This window comes from Carcharhinus amblyrhynchos, chromosome 4, assembly GCF_965287045.1.
Source record: "Carcharhinus amblyrhynchos chromosome 4, sCarAmb.v2.hapA, whole genome shotgun sequence".
NCBI classification, from domain to species: Eukaryota; Metazoa; Chordata; class Chondrichthyes; order Carcharhiniformes; family Carcharhinidae; genus Carcharhinus; species Carcharhinus amblyrhynchos.
Window position 1 is genome coordinate 115,750,292 of NC_137327.1, and position 21,953 is coordinate 115,772,244.

General features: G+C 41.8%; 1 protein-coding gene across 1 annotated transcript; it reads left to right on the top strand.

Annotated features, from left to right (window-relative positions):
* The first annotated feature begins 2,206 nt into the window (after positions 1-2,206).
* On the top strand, positions 2,207-20,915 carry LOC145342696 (CD40 ligand-like). Its single transcript, XM_080188257.1, has 5 exons — positions 2,207-2,530; positions 3,093-3,218; positions 4,781-4,847; positions 9,315-9,413; positions 18,555-20,915. The coding sequence occupies exons 1-5, from the start codon at positions 2,300-2,302 to the stop codon at positions 18,965-18,967; spliced, it is 936 nt and encodes a 311-aa protein (XP_080044383.1). The 5' UTR covers positions 2,207-2,299; the 3' UTR covers positions 18,968-20,915.
* Positions 20,916-21,953: the final 1,038 nt, after the last annotated feature.

The window sequence follows — 21,953 nt, forward strand, 5'->3', positions numbered from 1 at the left end:
GGGGGGGCTGAGGGGTTGAATAGGGTGAGGGTGATGGTGAGGGTGAGGGTAAGGGTTAGGGTTAGGGTCGGGGCTAGTGTTAGGGTTAGGGTTAGAGGTCAGGAGTTAGGGGTCAGGTATTAGAGTTAGGGTTAATGGCTAGGGTTAGGGTTTTAAACCTTCCTCATAGGAGAACAATAGACATCAGTCTATGTTCTTGGTGAAGCATGGTTACTGTATTTGCCAACATTTCAGCAGTAACATATTTGAAAGAAGAATCGATGCGGTCATTGGATGATCTTCCTCAGACATGAACAGATACAAAGAAATGTAAATCTTTATTCTTTTCATGTTCTTTGATTGGAATACGAACAGCAACAGAATTCCAAGTTTAAATATTGCTGGTCTCACTCTGCATTGCTCCAAATTTACCCAATACACATTAGAATCTCAACACTAAAAAACTGACAGGCAGAGTCATAGAGTCACAGAGGTTTACAGCATAGAAACAGACCCTTCGGCCCAACTTGTCCATGCCACCCCTCCATGCAGACTTTGCAAAAGAGTTTCATACAAGCCAAGAAACAGAGCGAGGCTGGAAATCATTTACAGAAGAATCAGAAATGGATCTTTTCGAAGTAGCTGACCAAGTTACTGGACAACTAATAACTGCTTTCACTGTAAACTGTTACAAATGTGAATTGTATTTCTGCATTATGTCCAGATATAATTGTTAAAAAGTCACATTATATTAATTGGGAACACGCCTCTCAGATATAATCCAATGTGGAACACTGCCTGTTAACTGGGATTACAGGGGACTCTGGGACAGCGTACAATCACAAAGTTATTCCAGCTGATAAGGAGACCATTTGCCCATTGTCTCTCTGAAGGAGCAATTCACCTCATGCCACACCTCCTGCCTTCTCCCTGTAACCTTGCACATTCTTTCTTTCCAGATAATTATCTAACTCCCTCTTGAAAGCCTCAATTGAACTCCCTCCAGCATCCTCTGAGGTACTGCTTTCCACACCCTAACCATTCACTACACTCACCTGATGAAGGAGCAGTGCTCCAAAAGCTTGTGATTCCAAATAAACCTGTTGGACTTTAACCGGGTGTTGTGAGATTTCTAACTATACTGACTACATGAAAAGGTGTTTCTTCACATCGCCAATCTTTCTTTTGCCAATCACTGTGCACCTGTGTCTACTGATTCTCAATCCTTCCACCAATGGGAACAGTTTCTCTCTGTCTACTCTGTCCAGCCCCCTCATGATTTTGAACATCTCTATCAAATCTTAGCCTCCTTCTCTCCAAGGAGAACAATCCCAACCTCTCCAACTGTCTTCAGAATTGAAGTTCCTTATCCCTGGATCCTTTCTGCTGTCTCTCCAATGCCTTCAGACATTTCCCAATGCATGGCGCCCAGCACTGGACACAACACCCCAGCCCAGGATGACTGTTTGTTTCACACATAATGCAAATCTCACTGACAAATATAAATTAAAAACTGGCCTCAAACTAAGCCGGAGAGACTGCGAAACATATGGGGGTGCAGTTGCATTTGTGTTTTAACGTATTTGAACCTGTTGAATCTGGAAGCAATGTTCTTATATAAACAGAATCTATGCAACAGAGCCGACCAACAGTAACTAATGGCACTTAACACATTCCAAGGCTCAGTTAGGCTGCAAGTGCAGCGGTGCTGAGCAAAGATTACCTCAATTCGCATTCAGTAGTAAAACAATGTGGGTGTTCCAAGTTGCATGGTTCAGAGGAGGTCTGTACAGTTAACAAGAGCATCGAATGAAACTCGAATGAAGGCGATGCACAAAACTGCTTGACACTTTGAAATATTGGATTCTTAAACTGCGCATTTTCAACGCTTGCTACATCACCAAGACTGAAAAGGAAAACTGCATGGAATTAAGTTTGGAAGCGAAGCTCTCTCAGGCAAAGACGAAAGGAATAACTTTGCAAACAGTTTGCAAGAGCTGTGTTCGAAAAAAAATAAATAGTTCATACAGGAAATGCGAATCGATCGAAAGATTAACTCTTGTGACAATTCTCTTCAAACAATAAAACTGGCTTTCTGGATTAAAGTTGCAACTAGGGCAAGACCTCTCATTTTACTTTGTCCAGGAAAGGGGGGAAAGTCTGGTTGAGGATGAAAGGAAGAGGGTTGGTTTTGCTGGTACACATTTCTCTGCAACCCTGACAAAGGCGAGACATACTTTCCATGCAGGAAGCGTGGGGTTTGAAGCAAGGTGCAGTATAACTTCAGTTTCCTGAAAGGTGTGAGATGACAAAAGATTGAATGCTGCGATCTGGTAACTGCAGAGTGACAGAGGGGACTGTGTTAACGGTGTCTGCATTCATTGATAACATGAACGAAACGTCAAACAGGTTAACTGAGCGGCGGAAGGCTTGCGAACAGCAGCCCTCTGTATCTGTGCGAGTGTTAATCTACTTGATCGCTGCTTTATTGCTGGGACACATGGTCACTAGTGCTTTACTGTATGTCTACTTTTCAATGAAACTCGACAAGGTGAGTGAAACAGAAGGAGCTATTTTTACCCAGATCCTCAGTCCAATGTTGATGTCTTTAGAATGAATTCAATTTTTATTAATTCTGGTGTTCTTGGGTCACTTTGTGCCCCCTTTTATTTGTCTGCTATATTGGACTGGATATTAATATGTATTTTAAATTCAGAGGAATGCACAAGCTAAATTATCGTATTATTATGGGATTTTTCAGAACTCAGCAGGGAGCAATAGGATTTTATTCAGAATCTAAAGGAAATCATCAATAAAAACTGAAGAGTAAATTTAACCATGGCTGGATGAGGGGCAGTTAATAAAAGCAGAATACAGCTCCATTATGGAGTTACCAAAAAGATTACTGTGTCCTCCTGATTAGTTGACATTAGTGAGGAGGGAGCTTCTATAAGTCTGGCTATTCTGGAATGTTCTTTCAAGATTGCATTCAGAAATCAATTAGTTACTATGGGGTGGGGGGGTTAATTCATATGAAATGTAACTGATGTAATTGCTTTCAAACCCTTTCAAGCTGCCTGCGATATTTCACACTCTTTCGTTATCTCCAAAAGGTTCAGGAAGTTGTGAACTTAGATCCAGACTATATGTTCCTGCAAATTATTAAAAAATGTGAAATTGACCAGAAGCAACTTGTTTGTGATGGTAAAACGCCCCAACTGCAGTATCTGCTCCAACAGGTAAAGACTTTACTCAGTAAACCTGTTCAACCAGGAATTTCATCGCTAAGATAGAAATGTTCTTTCCAGACATTGGAAATGACCTATTTATTAAAGATGGTTTCATGAATGTGTTAACTTTGTTGGTCGTTTGATGTCTAACTATGTTTGTTAAAACTAGGTCAACCACAAAAACAGAAAGGCTTGATTCTGCTTTTCAAGATTGGCTAGTGGGAGCTGGCCAGCATTCTAAACAATAACTTAGATTCAGAGACTTGGAGAAAAGTTAATCAGCAATCAGCTCGGAGAGATTACTGGAATAGACACTCAGTAACAGCATTTAAATCAATCAACATGTTTGCAAAAATATGGGGTCCGTAGCAATTGTGACTTTTAAGACGCATCTGGACACATACATGAATAGGATGGGAATAGAGGGGTATGGTCATCAGAAGGGTAGGAGGTTTTAGTTTAGACAAGCAGCGTGGTCGGTGCAGGCTTGGAGGGCCGAAGAGCCTGTTCCTGTGCTGTAATTTTCTCTGTTCTTTGTAATTGTGAAGGGTGGTATGGTGGCACAGTGAGTTAGCATTGCTGCCTCAAATAAATCGGTTGGACTAAAACCTGGTGTTGTCAGACTTTTTACTGGCCTCACAGCGCCAGGGAACCAGGTTCAATTCCCGGCTTTGGTTACAGTCTGTGCGAAGTCTGCACGTTGTCTGCGTGGGTTTCCTCCGGGCGCTCTGGTTTCCGCCCACATGCTGGTTGGGTGCATTGGCCATGCTAAATTCTCCCTCAGTGCACCCGAACAGGTGCCAGCCTGTGACTCAGGGATTTTCACAGTAACTTCATTGCAGTGGTAATGTAAGCCTTATTGTGGCACTAATAAATAAAATTTAAAAAGAAGTACAGAGAGAAATAGCAAAATAATGTGTTCACTATTGAGTTGTTGGGCCTGAGAAGCTGTAATGCCAACACATGCTCCAACGACAGCAAACATTTTTATTTGATTTAATCTTCTTTAAATATTCTATAAACGTTGTTGCTAAGAAGAAATGGTACTGAGTGGGAGCAGTCTGTAAATTGTACAGAATGCAGACTGGCACTGCAGCGCAGTGCTGAGGGAATGCTGCACAGTCAGAGGTGTTCTTCTTGGGCTAAGATGTTCTTCTGAGCTGGACATTAATGGCCAATGGAAGAAGAGCCCTCAACATTTCTTCTTCAACTAATTTCACCAAAATCACCCAGCAGCTGGAGATTCATGCTGTTCCATTCAGGATATCATCCTGAGGTACAGTAGGTTCTATATAAATGCAGCACACTCCGCACATGCAGGGTAGATCCACATCTCTGTCAGGATGGGAGAATGTGAGGATTTGCACAAATGTTTCAAATCTTTAGTTTCCTTTTAAGGAAAGATTGAAAAAGAAAGTGGTAAACTCTGAACAGTAGGAACAGGAAAAAAAATGATAAATGGATTGAGACAGGCTGAATGCAGTGAGGTTGATGGGCTGAATGGCCTCCACTCTGGCTCTGTATGTTGTGATCTTCACAATGCTAACTGTGTGATTGTCTCTCCTTTTCAGTACCAAGCCAACAACACTGAAGAAAGGCTACATGGCAATGAAGTTCCAAAAGTACAGAAACAGATAGGTATTTAACAACTCAAAATCACCTTCATTAATTATATTCACACAAGCTTCACAAAGGAGACTACAGAAAGTATAGCACACCAAACTGACAACTTCTCTGCTCATTTATTTCTGATGTCTAAGATAACATTTTTAGAAATGTTCAATTTAGATATTGAATTTTATATAAAGTAATCTCACTGTGATCTGGTGGAGAATATGGATGCTTTGTGAATGAATTAGTCATGTCAAAGTCAAAGAGACAACTGGCATTAAAATATGGATTGACAACTGCATGGAATTATATCACTGTGTATTACTCAGTGTATTGGCTTGACGACAGAAGCCAGAAGATGGTTGTAGAGAGCTGTTTTTTAACTGGAGGACTGTGACCAGTAGTGTGCCTCAGGGATCAGTGCTGGGTCCATTGTTATTTGTCATTTATATTAACGATTTGAATAAGAATATAGGAGGTGTGGTTAGTAACTTTGCAGATGATGCCAAGATTGGTGGCGTAGTGGACAGTGAAGGTGGTTATCTAGGATTGCAACAGGATCTTGATCAATTGGGCCAGTGGGCTGATGAATGGCAGATGGATTTTAATTTAGATAAATGCAAGATGATGTGTTTTGGTAGATCGAACCAGGACAGGACTTACTCAGTTAGTGGTGGGGCGTTGGGGAGAGCTATAAAACAAAGAGACCCAGGGGTACAGGTTCATAGCTCCTTGAAAGTGGAGTCACAGGTGGACAGAATGGTAAAGAAGGCATTCGGCTTGCTTGGTTTCATTGATCAGAACATTGAATACAGGAGTTGGGATGTCTTGTTGAAGTTGTATAAGAGATTGGTAAGGCCACAGTTGGAATACTGTTACAGTTCTGGTCAACCTCTTATCGAAAGGATACTCTTAAACTAGAAAGAGTGCAGAAAAGATTTACAAGGATGCTCCCACGACTTAATGGTTTGAGTTATGAGGAGAGGTTGGATAGACTGGGACTTCTTTCTCTGGAGCGTAGAAGGCTAAGGGGTGATCTTAGAGAAGTCTACAAAATAATGAGGAGCATAGATCAGCTAGATAGTCAATATCTTTTCCCAAAGGTAGGGTGGCCTAAAACTAGAGGGCATATGTTTAAGTTGAGAGGGGAGTGATACAGAAGAGTCCAGAGGGGCAATTTTTTCATACAGAGAGTGCTGAGTGTCTGGAATGAGCTGTCAGAGATAGTAATAGAGGCAGGTACAATTTTGTCTTTGAACAATTTTGTCTCTATTACTACCTCTGGCAGCTCGGTCCAGATATTCACCATCCTCTGTGTGAAAAAATTGCCCCTCTGGACCCTTTTGTAGCTCTCCCCTCTCACCTTTAAACCTATGCCCTCTAGTTTTAGACTCCCCAACCTTTGGGAAAAGATATTGACATTTAGCTGATCTATGCCCCTCATAATTTTATTATCCTCTATAAGATCACCCCTCATCCCTCTACGCTCCAGAGAAAAAAGTCCCAATCTATCCAGCCTCTCCTTATAACTCAAACCATCAAGTCCTGGTAGCATCCTAGTAAATCTTTTCTGCACATTTTCTAGTTTAATAATATCCTTTCTTTGGGTGCTATATTGCAGCCTGGGTAACCAGCTGGCAATGGTCACATGTTGCACATTTCAGCTTTTCTGTATTGACCATACAAATCAGTGGTTGATTTCAAAAGCCAATACTCCGTGATGCAGTGTTGCTTTGTGGGGTATCACAGCGAATGCTTCTCCCTCACCACCCTGAGTTTGATATAAGTGAGTGACTTGCCCAGTGGTGAGTGGGTTACAAACAAAAAGCAGCACAGATTGTCTTTGCTTCCTTGGCATTGCAACACATTCATGAAACATTTGACTTTTCACGCGGTCCCATTTTGAACTGTTTTATTGTAACCAAATCCACGATCTAAGGCTGTCGCAATGTGATTTGAATCTCCAGATCATTAGAATATTCATTCCACCACTATACCCTATGTAGCAATGTAACTATTCTCTAAAAGCTACAATAGTTGATTGCAACAGCCAGTTATTCCACAATTACTCATCAGCTAAAGTTAAAGCCAGCGAGTTGCTGCTTTGAATGGGGTTCTGAAACCTCCTTTGATCTCCCTGTTAGACGATTCTTTCTGCTCGTTTACATTGAGATGTGGCTGTGTGGCCCATCGCACTCAGTGCTCAGCACGCGCAGTGGCAATCAACATTTGCATTTCTACCACAGTCAAATCCAAAGCGAAGAAAGTTTGACAAACCATAAAATTGCTGTATTACAGTAGTCTGGTTAATGTGTGATGTGGTGTGTCCCAGGTTAATGAGAGGGCTCCACACATTCTTGTTATAGATCCTTTCTGCCCTGTTGGATTGCTCATAGACTGTACAGTAATTTTCAGTTTGTTAGCGGGCTGTGAGTAGCAGCAGTAAGGCAGTTTTAAGGTCTGCCCCTGATACTCTGGAAGCAGTTAAGGTTCATGCACAAAGTCAGACAGGGCAAGGTCAGCAGTTACTTTCAGCAGCATCTTAAATATAATTTCATACCTTGTCAAGATGGATCTGAATAATCATCTCCAAGAGTTTAATCCACCACTTTAATAATTAAGCTACCATACCCAATAACCATAAACCCTAATAAGTTACTTCACAAATATGTGTGTAAAATGTTGAATCTTTCCCTGTTTTAGTGGGACATTGTGCTAATAAATAGACTGACTAAATTATAGACTTCAGTGTCTTAATTTAGTGTCGTTTAGTATAGTTTAGTTTGATTTCATATAGTTTCATATAATTGTTTATGTATCAGTATAGTTTAGTATAGTTCAGTATAATTTGGTACAGGTTAGTACAGTTTAGTATAAGTAAGCATGGTTTAGTATAAGTTCAGTAAGAAGTCTCACAGTATTTACAGAATACTGATTACAATGCAAACTACTGATATACTGATAGAATGCAAAATACTGATTAGAATAAAAAATAGAATTAGTACTCTATAAACTGTGTGTGTCTTTATATGCCTTTCTCTGATCAGAACCTTCCACACACCTGACGAAGGAACACCGTTTCCGAAAGCTTGTGGGATTACTATCAAATGAACTGGCTGCACTTAAATCTGGTGTTGTCAGACTTCTTACTGTGTTTACCCCAGTCCAATGCCAGCATCTCTACATCATTAGTATAAGTTAACATGATTTAGTAAAAGTTAGCATGGTTTAGTATAGTTTAGTATAAATTGGCATGGTTTAGTATAAGTTAGCATGGTTTAGAATAGTTTAGTATAAGTTAGCATGGTTTAGTATAAGTTAGTGTGGTTTAGTATAAATTAGCATGGTTTAGTATAGTTTAGTTCTGTTTGCATTATTCTGACAACAGCTTTTTGTGCTTTACTCTGACACATTTCTGCATTCTGGTTCACATTCTGCAGAACTGGGCTTCAGTTCATTAAGGTATTAAATTTGCTTTGCACACCTTTGTCCAAACACTCAATCCTAAATGTCTGTTCCTAAACATGTACTTTATCCCCTTAAAGATTCATGGGGCTGCTTGTTACAAAATGAAGGAGGGCTCAGTCCGAGCTAATGAAAGCAGAAAATGCTGGAAAACTCAGCAGCTATGCAGCAATGGCAGAGGGCAAAACAGAGTAAACATTGAAAGTCTGCCTGATTCTTCTACGCAGCTGAGTCCAGAATACTGACCTCTCCAAGGCCAAAACTTTCACAGTTTTGGATTGTTAAATAGTCAGGCTGAGGAAGACTCTTAGTGATAGGAGCGGCCAGTTATTTTTGAGTTCCTGGAGAAAGAGAGAGTGCAGACTGCTTTCCTGCCAAATTTGCAAAGTTTCACATGTGGAGCAGAATCTACCATCACATCAGCTGACACTGAGATCTCATCTCTTACGCTCCAAAATACTTCATTGGTATTCGCTCCTGCATTCATTGTAGCTCAGTATCTTGCTTCCTTCTAACTTCCTTTCTAGTTCTTTGTGGTGACAAAGTGACATATTATAATGACAATTGCAGCCTTTACTCTCCCTCTCCTGTGAGCCAGACAGTATGGGTTCAAACTGCACTCAAAAAACTTGAAAACATCTACGCTGACACAACAGGGAAAGGCTGTTGCACTTTCTAATAACACATTAAACTGTGACCCTACCATCCCTTTCAGATGGATGCTATTTGAAGAGGAGCAGAGGAGTTATCCCTGGTGTCTCCTCAATAGTTAATCCCTGAAACAACATTGCTAATACAGATAATCTGGTCATTATCATATTGTTGTTCATGGGATCTTGCTGTGTACATATTGGCTGCTGCATTTCCTGCACTATAACAATGAATACACTTCAGGTACTTCGGTTGTAAAATTCTTTGGCTAAGGATGTGAAAGGCGCTATGGAAAGGCAAGTTATATATAATATACTGTCGTCTCATGTGTGACACTGTTTTAAAGATTCCTTCAATGTTGTTTATCTTGATGTTTAGGTGACCACCCTAAATCACCTACGATGATTCACAGCATCAACAACCCTCGCCGTACTGCCGCCCATCTCATTGCTACGGACAGAGCTGAGAATACACCAGGTAAGATCCAAGGATTGTTTGAAAGATTGTTTCACCATCACGAGTGGAACTGAACTGTGACAAGTTTACATGGGAATTGTGTGTTCTAAATATAAAGCCAGGGATTTATAAATGAAATGCACAGGAATGTAACATTTCTAATACATTGCAGGCCGGTGCTATTATATTTTATATCTTATGATTTAATATATCTGGCTGCTGTCCTTCTGGGAAACCCGCTTGCATTTCTTTCTACATCATGTAATCTAGTTAGAAATGTATTAAATCAAAATAATTTAATATGTATATGATTGATGTAATAACACACTCCATACGTGATCAGCAATCACATCTGTAGCTAGATACATACAGCGAGATACATACAGCTGTATGCACACAGCTGGATACATACAGCTGTATGCACACAGCTGGATACACACAGGTGGGTGCATACAGCTGGATACACACAGGTGGATACACACAGCTGGATACATACAGCTGAATACATACATCTGGATACATACAGCTGTATGCACACAGCTGGATACACACAGGTGGGTACATACAGCTAGATACACATAGGTGGATACACACAGCTGGATAGATACAGCTGGATACATAAAGCTGAATACATACATCTGGATACATACAGCTGGACACACAGGTGGATACACACAGCTGGATATGTACATCTGGATACATACAGCTGGATACATACATCAGGATATATACAGCTGGATACATATAGCTGGATACACAGGCGGATACACACAGCTGGATACATACAGCTGGATACATACATCAGGATATATACAGCTGGATACATATAGCTGGATACACACAGGCGGATACACACAGCTGGATACATACAGCTGGATACATACAGCTGGATACATACAGCTGGATATGTACAGCATCAGCAGGATTATAAGCAGGAGTGTTGACTGGAGGATATGCTGTTTCCCCAGGGTCAGTTTGAGAATCACTGTTCTTTCTGATATGAACAATAACTTGGATACTGGAATATTTTATATTGCTGAGAGGACTGGCAAAAGTGAGGATGATAGTAATTGACAATGACAGTTCATAGATTGGCTAACAGAATGGGCAGATTTTGTGGCTGATAGATTTTAATATAGAAAAATGTGAGGTGAAGCTTTTTGGCAGAAGGGATAGGAAGAGGCAAAATAGAGTGAATTTTGAAAGAGTGTACAGAGACAGAGGATTCAAGAAGTTCATGTCCATTGATCTTTGATCTTGATAGGACATATTGATATAGTGATTAGCATACCATAAGGCATCTTGGACTTCATCAATAGAGGCATTCGCTGGAATTCTACCACCCCTTTCACCACCAGAATCAGAATGAGCGAGGGATGGACAATGGGAAGGTCCATTTACCTCAGGTGGGATTTTCTGGTCTCAGGTTGAGCGAGGCCACAAAATCCCACCCATTGAGTACAAAAACAGGGAAGTGATGCTGAATCTTTATACAGCTCTGGTTAGGCTCCAATGAGAGATCGCATCCAGTTCTGGTGACCACACTTTGGGAAGGATGTGCGTGTCTTTGAGAAGTGCAGAGGAGATTGACCAGAGTGATTGCAGGGTGAAATTAGTTAACTGAGAAGCTTGGGTTGTTCTCCTTGGAGCAAAGGAGACTGAGGGGGGATTTAATAGAGGTGTGCAAGATTCTGTGGAAAGTAACTCATCTCCAGACTCTCCAAAAACTCTCTACCCTCTACAAGGCACAAATCAGCAGTGCACAGTAAGAAGTCTCACAACACCAGATTAAAGTCCAACAGGTTTACTTGGAATCATGAGCTTTCGGAACGCTGCCCCTTCGTCAGGTGAGTGGAATGGTGATCCAAATTTTTTTGATTCCAAATCAACCTGTTGAACTTTAACCTGGTGTTGCAAGACTTCTTAATGTGCCTACCCCAGTCCAATGCCAATATCTCCACATCAAGTCAGAAGTGTGTTGGGATACATCCCACTTGCCTGGATGAGTGCAGCTCCAACAATATTCAAGAAGTTCAACACCATCCAGGGCAAAGCAGCTTACTTAATTGGCATCCATTCTACCACCTTCAACATTCACTCATTCCACATTGATGCACAGCGGCAGCCATGTGTACCATCGACAAGATGTACTGCAGGGAGTCACCACTGCTCCATAGACAGCACCTTCCAAACCCACGATCACTACTATCTAGAAGGATAAGGACTGCAGATACATGGGAACACCACCAGATAGAAGTTCCCTTCCAAGCCATTCAGCACCCTGACTTGGAAATATATTGCCATTCCCTCACTGTCACTGGGTCAAAATCCCGGCACTCCCTCCCTAACGGCACTGTGGGTGTACCAACACCACATGGACTGCAGTGGGTTCAAGAAGGCAGCTCACTATCACCTTCTCAAGGGGTAGTTAGGGATGGGCAATAAAAGCTGTCCTAGCCAGAGATGCCCATGTCCTGTGGAAGGAATAAAAGGTGGGATTTTATGACACCAGGAATAAGAAAGTCACTCCCAGTTCCACCTCCCATTATTTCCTGTGCACCTGCAGATCTCAGAGCACAGGTAGATCCCAGAGCACAGGCAAATCCCAGAACACGGACAGATCCCAGAGCATGGACAGATCCCAGAGCATGGATAGATCCCAGAACATGGGCAGATCCCAGAGCACGGATAGATCCCAGAGCATGGATAGATCCCAGAACATGGGCAGATCCCAGAGCATGGATAGATCCCAGAGCATGGGCAGATCCCAGAGCATGGGTAGATCTCAGAGCATGGGCAGTTCCCAGAGCATGGACAGATCCCAAAGCAAGGGTAGATCCCAGAGCACAGACAGATCCCAGAGCATGGATAGATCCCAGAGTATGAACAGTTCCCAGAGCACAGACAGATCCCAGGGCACAGGCAGATCTCAAAGCATGGGTGGATCCCAGAGCACGGACAAATCCTAGGGCTTGGATAGATCCCAGAGCATGTGCATACAGACAGGGTCATGGGAAGTTGTTTAATATCTTGAACTGAATTTAAACTGATTGTGTTTTTGAATGAAAACCATTTGTAACCTTAGAATTCTGTTCCTGTTGAAAGTGGAGGAAATGTGGAGGGATTTTCCTCACAGAAGTATTTTTGTGCTGTTCAGATGGAGAATGTCAGTGGAGTGCATTTTTAGGCCAGTCTGAGTGTTGCGTATTCTTGGGTTAAGTAGAGTGTGAGGTGTAAGTCATGTTTTTGTCTCCGCTGTTAGACAGCAATAACCTCAGCCATGACCTCAGATGAGTTTACTGTACTGAGAAAACCTTTCTTCTTTCACACCTGAGCCCCTGGGATCTCTGACTCAGATTGCCAAATTCCATTGATTTACCACCAGTTTCGTCCCTGGGCTATTTATTGCTCGTGGCTGAAATGGCCACATGATATCCAGCTCAGGCAGCATGAGGTGGGACAGAGAGCAATTCCATTGTCTCCCTGCATCTTGTTTCCTCTCCCACGTGATCCCTTTCAGAGGGATAAATGATGTTTGCCGCTCCCCATTGCCCCAGCTCCTCCCCTATCTCACCCACTCCTTCCCCATGCTCCTCCCTCACACTCCTCCCTCACCCCTCCCCATCCAGGTGGAAATCCTTAGACAATTGGGACCAATGGAACTGCTTCAATGATCAGAAATGACCAACTCCAGACTCCAAGACTGTTGTAAAATCCATCCATGGCATAGATGGCCTCAGAGTTTGGGCCCAATAGAACCACAATTGTCAGTTTCTGAAAGGTAACTTTTAAAAGACAGAAAATATGAAACTGTGAAATTTGTGATCCCATCATTTATGGTTTCAGGACAATAATTCTCAGACTCCACCTATTCACTGCTCCACCTTCAATTAGAATCATAGAGGTTTACAGCATGGAAACAGGCCCTTTGGCCCAACTTGTCAATGCAACCCCTTTAACCCCTAAGCTAGTCCCAATTGCTTGCGTTTGGCTCATTTCCCTAAATACCTATCTTACCCATGTCTAAATGCTTTTTAAAAGACAGGATTGAACCTGCCTCTAGTACTACCTCTGGCAGCTTGTTCCAGACACTCACCAACCTCTATGTGAAAAAGTTGGCCCTCTTGACCCTTTAGTATCTCTGCCCACTCACAAACCTACGCCCTCTAGTTTTAGACTCCCCGACCATTGGGAAAAGATGTTGACTATCTAGCTGATCTATGCCCTTCATTATTTTATAGACCGTATAAGATCACCCCTAAGTCTCCCTCCTGTGCTCCAGAGAAAAATGTTCCAGTCTATTCTCCCTCTATTTTTAACTCAAACCATCAAGCCCTGATAGCAGCTAGTAAATCTTTTCTGCATTTTATCTAGTGTAATAATATTCTTTCGATATTAGGGTGACCAGAACTGTACACAGTATTCCAAGTGTGGCTTTACTAATGTCTTGTACAACTTCAACAAGACGCCCCAACTCCTGTATTCAGTGTTCTGATCAATGAAACCAAGCTTGCTGAATGCCTTCTTCACCACTACATCCACCTGCCCCTCCACTTTAAAGGAGCTATGAACCTGCACGCCTAAGTCTCTTTGCCCTGTAAGTCTCCCCAAAGCCCTACCATTAGTGAGTGATTCCTGCCCTGATTCAATCGACCAAAATGCATCATCTTGCATTTATCTAATTGAAACTCCATCTGCCATTCATCAGCCCACTGGTCCAATTGATCAAGACCCCTAGATAACCCAGATAATCTTCATTGGTCACTGTGCCACCAATCTTGGTGTCATCTGCAAACTTACTAACTATACCTACTAAATTCTCATCCAAATCATTGATATAAATGACAAATAACCGCGGCACGGTGGCACAATGGTTAGCACTGCTGCCTCACAGCACCAGGGTCCCAGGTTCAATTCCCGGCTTGGGTCAGTATCTGTGTGGAGTCTGCACATTCTCCTGTGTCTGCGTGGGTTTCTTCTGGGTGCTACAGTTTCCTCCCACGGTCCAAGGAAGTGCAGGTTAGATTGATTGGCCATGCTAAATTGCTCCTCAGTGTCAGGGGGATTAGCAGGGTAAGTATGAGGGGTTATGGGAATAAGGCCTGGGTGGGACTGTGATCGGTGCAAACTCGGTGGGCCGAATGACCTCCTTCTGCACTGTAGGGATTCTATGAATCTATGATTCTAACAGTGGACCCAGCACTGATCCCAGAGGCACACTGCTGGTCACAGGTCTCCAGTTTGAAAAACAACCCTCTATAACCACTCTCTGTCTTCTGTCAACAAGCCAATTTTGTTTCCATTTGGCTACCTTGCCTTCGGTGCCGTGAGAGTTTGCCTTATGCAACAACCTACCATGTGGTACCTTGTCAAAGGCTTGCTAAAATCTATATAGACAACATCAACTACACTGCCTTCATCTACCTTTTTAGTTATCCCTTCAAAAAACTCAATCAAATTTGTGAGACATGATTTTCCACTCACAAAGCCATGCTGACTGACCCTAACTGCAGATCCTGTCTGTCAAAATACCTTCTAATAACTTACCCACTACAGATGTGAAGTCACCGGCCTATAGTATTCAGGCTTTTCTCTGCAGCCCTTTTTAAACAAAGCCACCCTCCAATCTTCAGGCACCTCACTTGTGAGTATCGATGATTCAAATATCTCTGCTACGAGACCTGCAAATTCCTCCCCAGCTTCCCACAGTGTCCTGGGTTACACTTCATCTGGTCCCAGGGATTTCCCTACCTTGCCGCACTTTAAGACTTCCAGCACCTCTTTCTCTGTAATATGTACACTCCTTAAGGTGTCACTGTTTATTTCCCCAAGTTCCCTAACATCCATGCTTTTCTCAACAGTGAATACTAATGAGAAATTTTCATTTAGGATGTGCAGATCCATCTCTTGTGGATCTGCACATACATGACCTTGTTGATCCTTAAGGGGCCCTACTCTCTCCCTAGTTATTCTTGTGTATTTGTAGAAGCTCTTTGGATTCTCCTTTACCTTGTCTGCCAAAGCAATCTCATATCCCCTTTGTGCCTCTTTCTTAACTCCTACACCCTCTATATTCTGCACTTGATTGTCATTGGCTCCCAGGCAAAACTGAGGATGTAACACTCATCATCCAGGGTGATCAGCACTGACTTAACCAATCCCAGCAAAGGCAATTGTGCAGCTCCTGTCATTGGCTGAAATACTCCTGGGTCAACAGAAGAGGCAGATAATAGCAAATTTATAGATGATACAAAGCTCAATAACAGGATGAGCTGTGAGGAGGATGCAGACATGCTTCAACGTGATTTGGACAGGCTGCATGGACATCTGCATGGCAGATGTGGACAAGTATGAGGTTATACACTTTGGTAGCAAAAACAGGAAGGCAGATTAGTATCAGAATGAGTGTAAATCGACAGAGATGGATACTCAGCAAGACCTTGGTGTCTTCATGCATCAGTCGCTGTAAGTAAGTGTGCAGGTACAGCAGGCAGTAAAGAAAGCAAATGGTATGTTGGCCTTCAGGGCAAGAGGATTGAAGTATAGGGATAGGGGTGTTTTAAAGTAAACATTCCAATGAAGTTACTGTGAAAATCCCAAATCGCCACACTCTGGCGCTTGTTCGGGTACACTGAGGGAGGATTTAGCATGGCTAATGCACCTAAACCAGCACGTATTTCAGACTGTGGGAGGAAACACATGCAGACACGGGGAGAACATGCAGACTCTGCACAGACAGTGAGTCAAGCCGAGAATCGAACCCGGGTCCCTGGCGCTGTGTGTTGTATGTTGTATTGGTGAGGCCACATCTGGAATACTGTGTGCAGTTTTGGTGTCCTTACCTGAGGAAGGATGTCCTTTCTATAGAGAGAGTACAGCAAAGGTTTACCGGGCTGATTCCTGTGATGACAGGTCTGTCATGTGAGGAGAGACTAAGTTGGTTAGGATTGTATTCATTGGAATTTAGAAGTGTGAGAAGGGATCTCGTGGAAACTTATAAAATTCTAACAGGGTTAGACAGCTTAGGTTGAGAAAGAATGTTCCCAACAGTGGGGGAATCCAGAACTAGTGGTCATAGTTTGAAGATAAGGGGTAAACATTTTAGAACTGAGGTGAGGAGAAATTTCTTCACCCAGAGAGTGGTAAATTGTGGAATTCACTCCCACAGAAAGTAGTTAAAACGAAAACATTGTGTGATTTGAAGAAGATATTAGATATATCTTTTGGGGCTAAAGGGATCAAAGGATATGGGGGGAAGGGACGAATCAGGATATTGAATTTGATGATCAGTCCTGATCGAAATGAATGGCGGAGTGGGCTCAAAGGGCCACATGGCCTGCACCTGCTTCTAGTTTCTACGTAAACAGGATTCCAACTCTCAATTTCTGTCCAATATCCTCTACAGTAAAGCAAGCAGTATCGATTCTGAGTGAAATTGTGGGAGATTTGGCTATGATGCCTCTGGAGTTGAATAGTCCATTGAGATTGTCATAGTCTCTGGATAAATACAGGCCTCATTTCTCTGAGGGAACAATTATTGTCTGTCTGCCAACACTTGGGAACTGCATCTCCATATGGAAAATCATTCCTAGGGTCCCTGCCTCTGAACCAGGAAGCTGGGACTTCAAATTGTATTCCTGCTCTCAAGCACATCATGTTGGCTGATATTTCATTGTGACACTGAGGGAGTGCTGCATTGGTGGAAAGGTGTAGCCTTTTAGCTGAAGCATTAAACATCTGTTCAAATGAACATGAAAGATCCCAACACACTATTTGAAAGCAGGGAGATTTGCTTAGTTTTCTACCCGCCAGTATTCCTTAAATGAATACTGTCCATACTGATTAATTGATTAGTTGTGCCTTGTGGGATCTTGCTGTGCATTCTTTGGACTACAGCATTCACTCATGTGACAACACTGATCACATTTTAAAAAGAACTCACTGGCTCTGGTATATTCTGAGGATGAGAAAGGCATGACATAAATGTGATTTAATCATTTCAATTATTGTGAACCTAACACGTTACAATGACCTTTTTGCGAATGGGAATATACACTAAAGAAGAATATTTATGTTGGAGCTAAATGGTGGAACAAACTTGATGGGCTAAATGGCCTGCTCTGTTCCTATATCAGTGGCCTCCTGAATTCTCCTCTGGTACAACTGGACTGAAGAACATGGAGAGATAATAGAAAATAAGGGGTAAATTCTTAAAGAGGATACAGGAGCAGAGCAAGCTGGGTGTATCTGTGCGGAGATCATTGAAGGTGGCAGGACAGGTGGAGAAAGCAGTTAATAAAGCAGATAGTATTCTGCACTTTATTAATAGGAACACAGAGTACAAGAGGAGGGAGGTTAGGCTGAACTTATACAAGACATTAGCTAGACCCCAGCTGGAATAGTGTGCACAGTTCTGGGTGCAGGAAGGATGTGAATGCATTGGAGAGAGTGCAGAAGAGGTTTACAAGAACGGTACCAGGGATGAGAAACTTCAATTATGTGGATATATTGGAGAGGTTGGGACTGTTCTCCTTGGAGAGAGGGCAGCTGAGAGGAGATTTGATAGAGATGTTCAAAATCATGACGGGGCTGAACAGAGTAGATAAAAAGAAACTGTTTCTGCTCATAAAAGGATCTAGAATGAGAAGGCACAGATTTAAAGTGATTTGCAAAAGAAGAAAATGTGATGTGAGAAAAACCTTTTTCACCCTGCCAGTGGTTGGGGCCTGGAATGCGCTGTCTGGGAGTGTGGTGCAGGCAAGTTCAATTGAGGCATTCGAGAGGGCATTAGATGATGATTTGAATAGAAACAATGTGCAGGGGGTACGGGGAAAAGGCAGGAGAATGGCATGAAATCATGATGCTCATTTGGAGAACCAGTATAGGCAGGATGGACCAAATGGCCTCCTGCAGCATAACAATTCTGTGATTGTGAGACAGCTGAAATCATAGTTGAATTCACTCTTGTGTTAGTTGGCATTTAACAATCAAGGTTTTGGACAAGAATAAGTACAAAAAAAGTCAAACATTTCAGAGTGTTTGTTTTTTGGGGTTCTGGTCAGCAGCCTGCAACTTTATTCCATGTGTTAAATAACATACTACATTCACCCACTGCCAATCTGTGAGGCTTTGATAATTGTTGATTTTCTTCCCTTTCTTTAGATTCTGCCTTTCCTGGTAACAAAGGAGAACCTATAAAACAATGGATGGCCAAAGGGTTTCCCGCTTTTACTCACAATATAAACTACACCAGTGGTAAGCTAGTTATTACCCAGCCTGGATTTTACTATGTGTATTGTCAGGTTAGTTTCCGACTATCCACTAACAAGACTAGCAGCGCATCCAATGTTCCATTTCTTCAATACGTCTATCTGCAAAGAGTACAGGGTCAAGCGACTCTACTAATGAAAGCATCCAAAACACCAGTGGACAAAAAGCAAACAGCGAGTTTCAACTCGGTCAATCAAGGAGGAGTGTTTGAGTTGAAGACAGGAGACAAGCTGTTTGTAACTGTTACTGAAAAAGCTCTGCTCAGTTATGACAGAGCCACTTACTTTGGCATTTTTCAGCTTTGATTAGAGTCTGCTGTCAGAAAGAAAATTGATTCCGTTTCCCTAAGTTGAGGGCTTTTGCCAGTGGCTTCATTGCTTTTAGCTGCTCTCTGCCAGAGTTCTCCCAGAGGAATCTGCAACATTTCACAGTTTTACAATCAACAACAAAATAATCCAACTCTTCAACACTCCTGATTTACTCCTTTCATGGCCAGTGGTCCCATGTACTGATGGAAATCCCTTTCTTTTTTTTAAGATTTACATAGAAAAATTACCGATCTTATAGATCAGCATCCTAAAAAAAAGTTGCAAGAAAGTGAGAACAGTTCCTCAAACTCCTACACATTTGCTCACACGGATTCTCCCCTTGATAACACGTGCAAGAAACCGATACTGAAATATCTGTTGCTTCAGTCAATACTCAGTGATATTTCAGACCAGCTTTTACCAGTTAGTGTTAATCTTTGGCCCAGACCTGCAATTGGCCGTTTGGTACACGCACTTCTGGCTGACCTGCACTCTCATTTCAGAATCATTATTGATTGTGTTCAAAATGCTTATTTAAACAACTCTCCCTCCTTCCCTCCCTTTAAATACCCGTTTTTTTTGGTGAGGGTGGCAGCGTATTTTGCTTCACCGGATTTTGTGATGAACACTTTTTAGCAAGGACTGATTTCAAGCGCTGACTTGAGATGGTTGATAAATGCATCCTGTGTAAAGGCAGCAGGCTGGAGCTTGTAAACAGAAAACCACAAGCTAACAGCACAGGGGCAAAGCCACTGAGGAGTGAACATCGTCTCAACTGCCTGTCCTCGTCTTCTTGCCTCAGCGGCTTTTGCATGAAACAAACCATGAACAAGTTTAAAGGGAGGGGTGAATATGGGTGAGCTAGCAGTGAAGGAAAGTTCAGGAGTACCTCAGTGCAGACAGCAAGCTGAATTCTAATGTGAAAGGAACATCATTATAGTCATTAAACTATCTCACCTTCAGAACATTTGAAAACATAGTGAAAATAACAGTATTCTTATTGTCCGCACAAAGTATTGTATTTGAAAGGGTGCATTAACCACCTCAGTAATTGTAGGTAAACACCTCTAAATAGACTCATTCTATTCCATTATTCCTATGAAGTGGTTTAACAATCGAAACGATGTACGTTTGATAAGGTGGAACTCAACCATCAGTACTCAGGAAGTGAAGCTTTTAAATAATGTGTTACCACTTCAGCAGTTCTTGCTAAACAACATTGTGCTGTTGCAAAAGTTATTTTCCTCTGAAATTTGTTACTGTTTTCTACATCAACAAGATCGACCACACTGTTCCGTCTAGCGAGTTACTACAGCTCTCTGTCCGTGTATCAAAGGAAACTCTGCAGATTCCCAGCTTGTGATCTGATACTCTCCACAGGGAGAAGCTAGCAATGCACTGGAATAGCATGAGACTGCGCATGGGGTTTTTTTGCACAAAGCACTAATTATTCCCATTACCCCCGACCTGTAAAAAGTGTATCAGATGATCAATTATTACTGTGGGCTCTGTGCTATCGTGAATGTTTGCAAGGATGTTAAAATGGCACTCTGAATCTCTATCTGTATTGCAGTAACTTCTAAAAATGTCTTTTTGTATCTTATTTATCATATTCTGGAAACGGATGATTAAATTGCACTTGTTAAGCTTCTAATTATAAGACCAGGTTTGCACCGATTTCTGTCTGTGTATGTGAGGGTAGTTGTATTTTTTGGAGTGTATTTGGTATCTTGTGTCGAAGACAAAACTCAGGCAAGCACACTCCAAAAAATAATCCCAACTGAGAGTGACTACAATGTTTTTGGAATTGTCAGTTTTACCTGTTGTTTAATAATATTAAGATTAATCTATTTATTTGATTAAATTGTTCACATTCCATGAATTGTTTGACAATGTTGCTTATTTTTGTGTATATTTATATAAGAAATGATACTTTTGGATAAAATCTAGCTATTCTCATGTAAAACATAGAAACAAATAAAGATTTTCTTTTTCCTTTCTGGAAGGTGTTGGAATTTTTTCCTACTTGAGGTTTAGGATTTATGGAATGTACATTATGCAATTTGATGAGTTGGATAGCAGATCACATACTTCCAAACTGGAACCCAATGCAAGAGATTATCAGATCAGAGAATCCAGCAGTACAGAAGGAGCCCATTGTGACTGTCCTGTCTCTTTAGTAAAAGTTGTCCAACTAGGCCCACTCCCCTGCTCTTTTCCAATGTCCCTGTAAACTTTCCTTTCCCAGGATCCATCCAATTCCTGTTTGAAACTTCTAATTGAATCTGCTTCCACTGTCTGTTTAGTCTGCGCAGTCCATACCATAACTCGCTGTGTAAATGTACTCTGTTAAAAGCAAAATACTGTGAATGCTGGAATCTGAAACAAAAACAGAAAATGCTGGAAAATGTCAGCAAGCCTGACAGCATCTGTAGAGAGAGAATAGACCCAATGTTTCAAGTCTAGATGACCCTTCATCAGAGCTGTGTGTCTCCCCTGGCTACTGAGCCTCCTGCCACTGGAAATCATTTCACCCTCCAAACTCTTAGTGATTTTAAACATTCCCTTAACCTTCTCTGTCCAGTGGAGAGTAACCTCAGCTTCTCCAGTCTCTCTGTAAAACCATTCAGAAACATGCATAATCTTCCCTTAATCAGTAAGCATTAATTAGGAGGCAATCACATACATTCCTGACCATTCAATATTGAGAAGGAAAAGACAGGGAGAGGTGTTTCAGTAAAGACAGGTTCACATCAAAAATCCAATAACTTGGTGTAAGGTTCAACCTCACTTATGGCAAAGTAGAATGCATTTGGACACCAGTGCATTTAATCTCACACTTTTAATGTTAACTTTCCTGCTGAAAGCTTTTCTTATGAGATTCTTCCATGAGATTTCAATGTTGCTGGCTAGACCAGCATTTTTTGCTGGTCTCTAACTACCCTCAAGAAGGTGATGGTGAGCCATCTTGAACAGTTTGCAT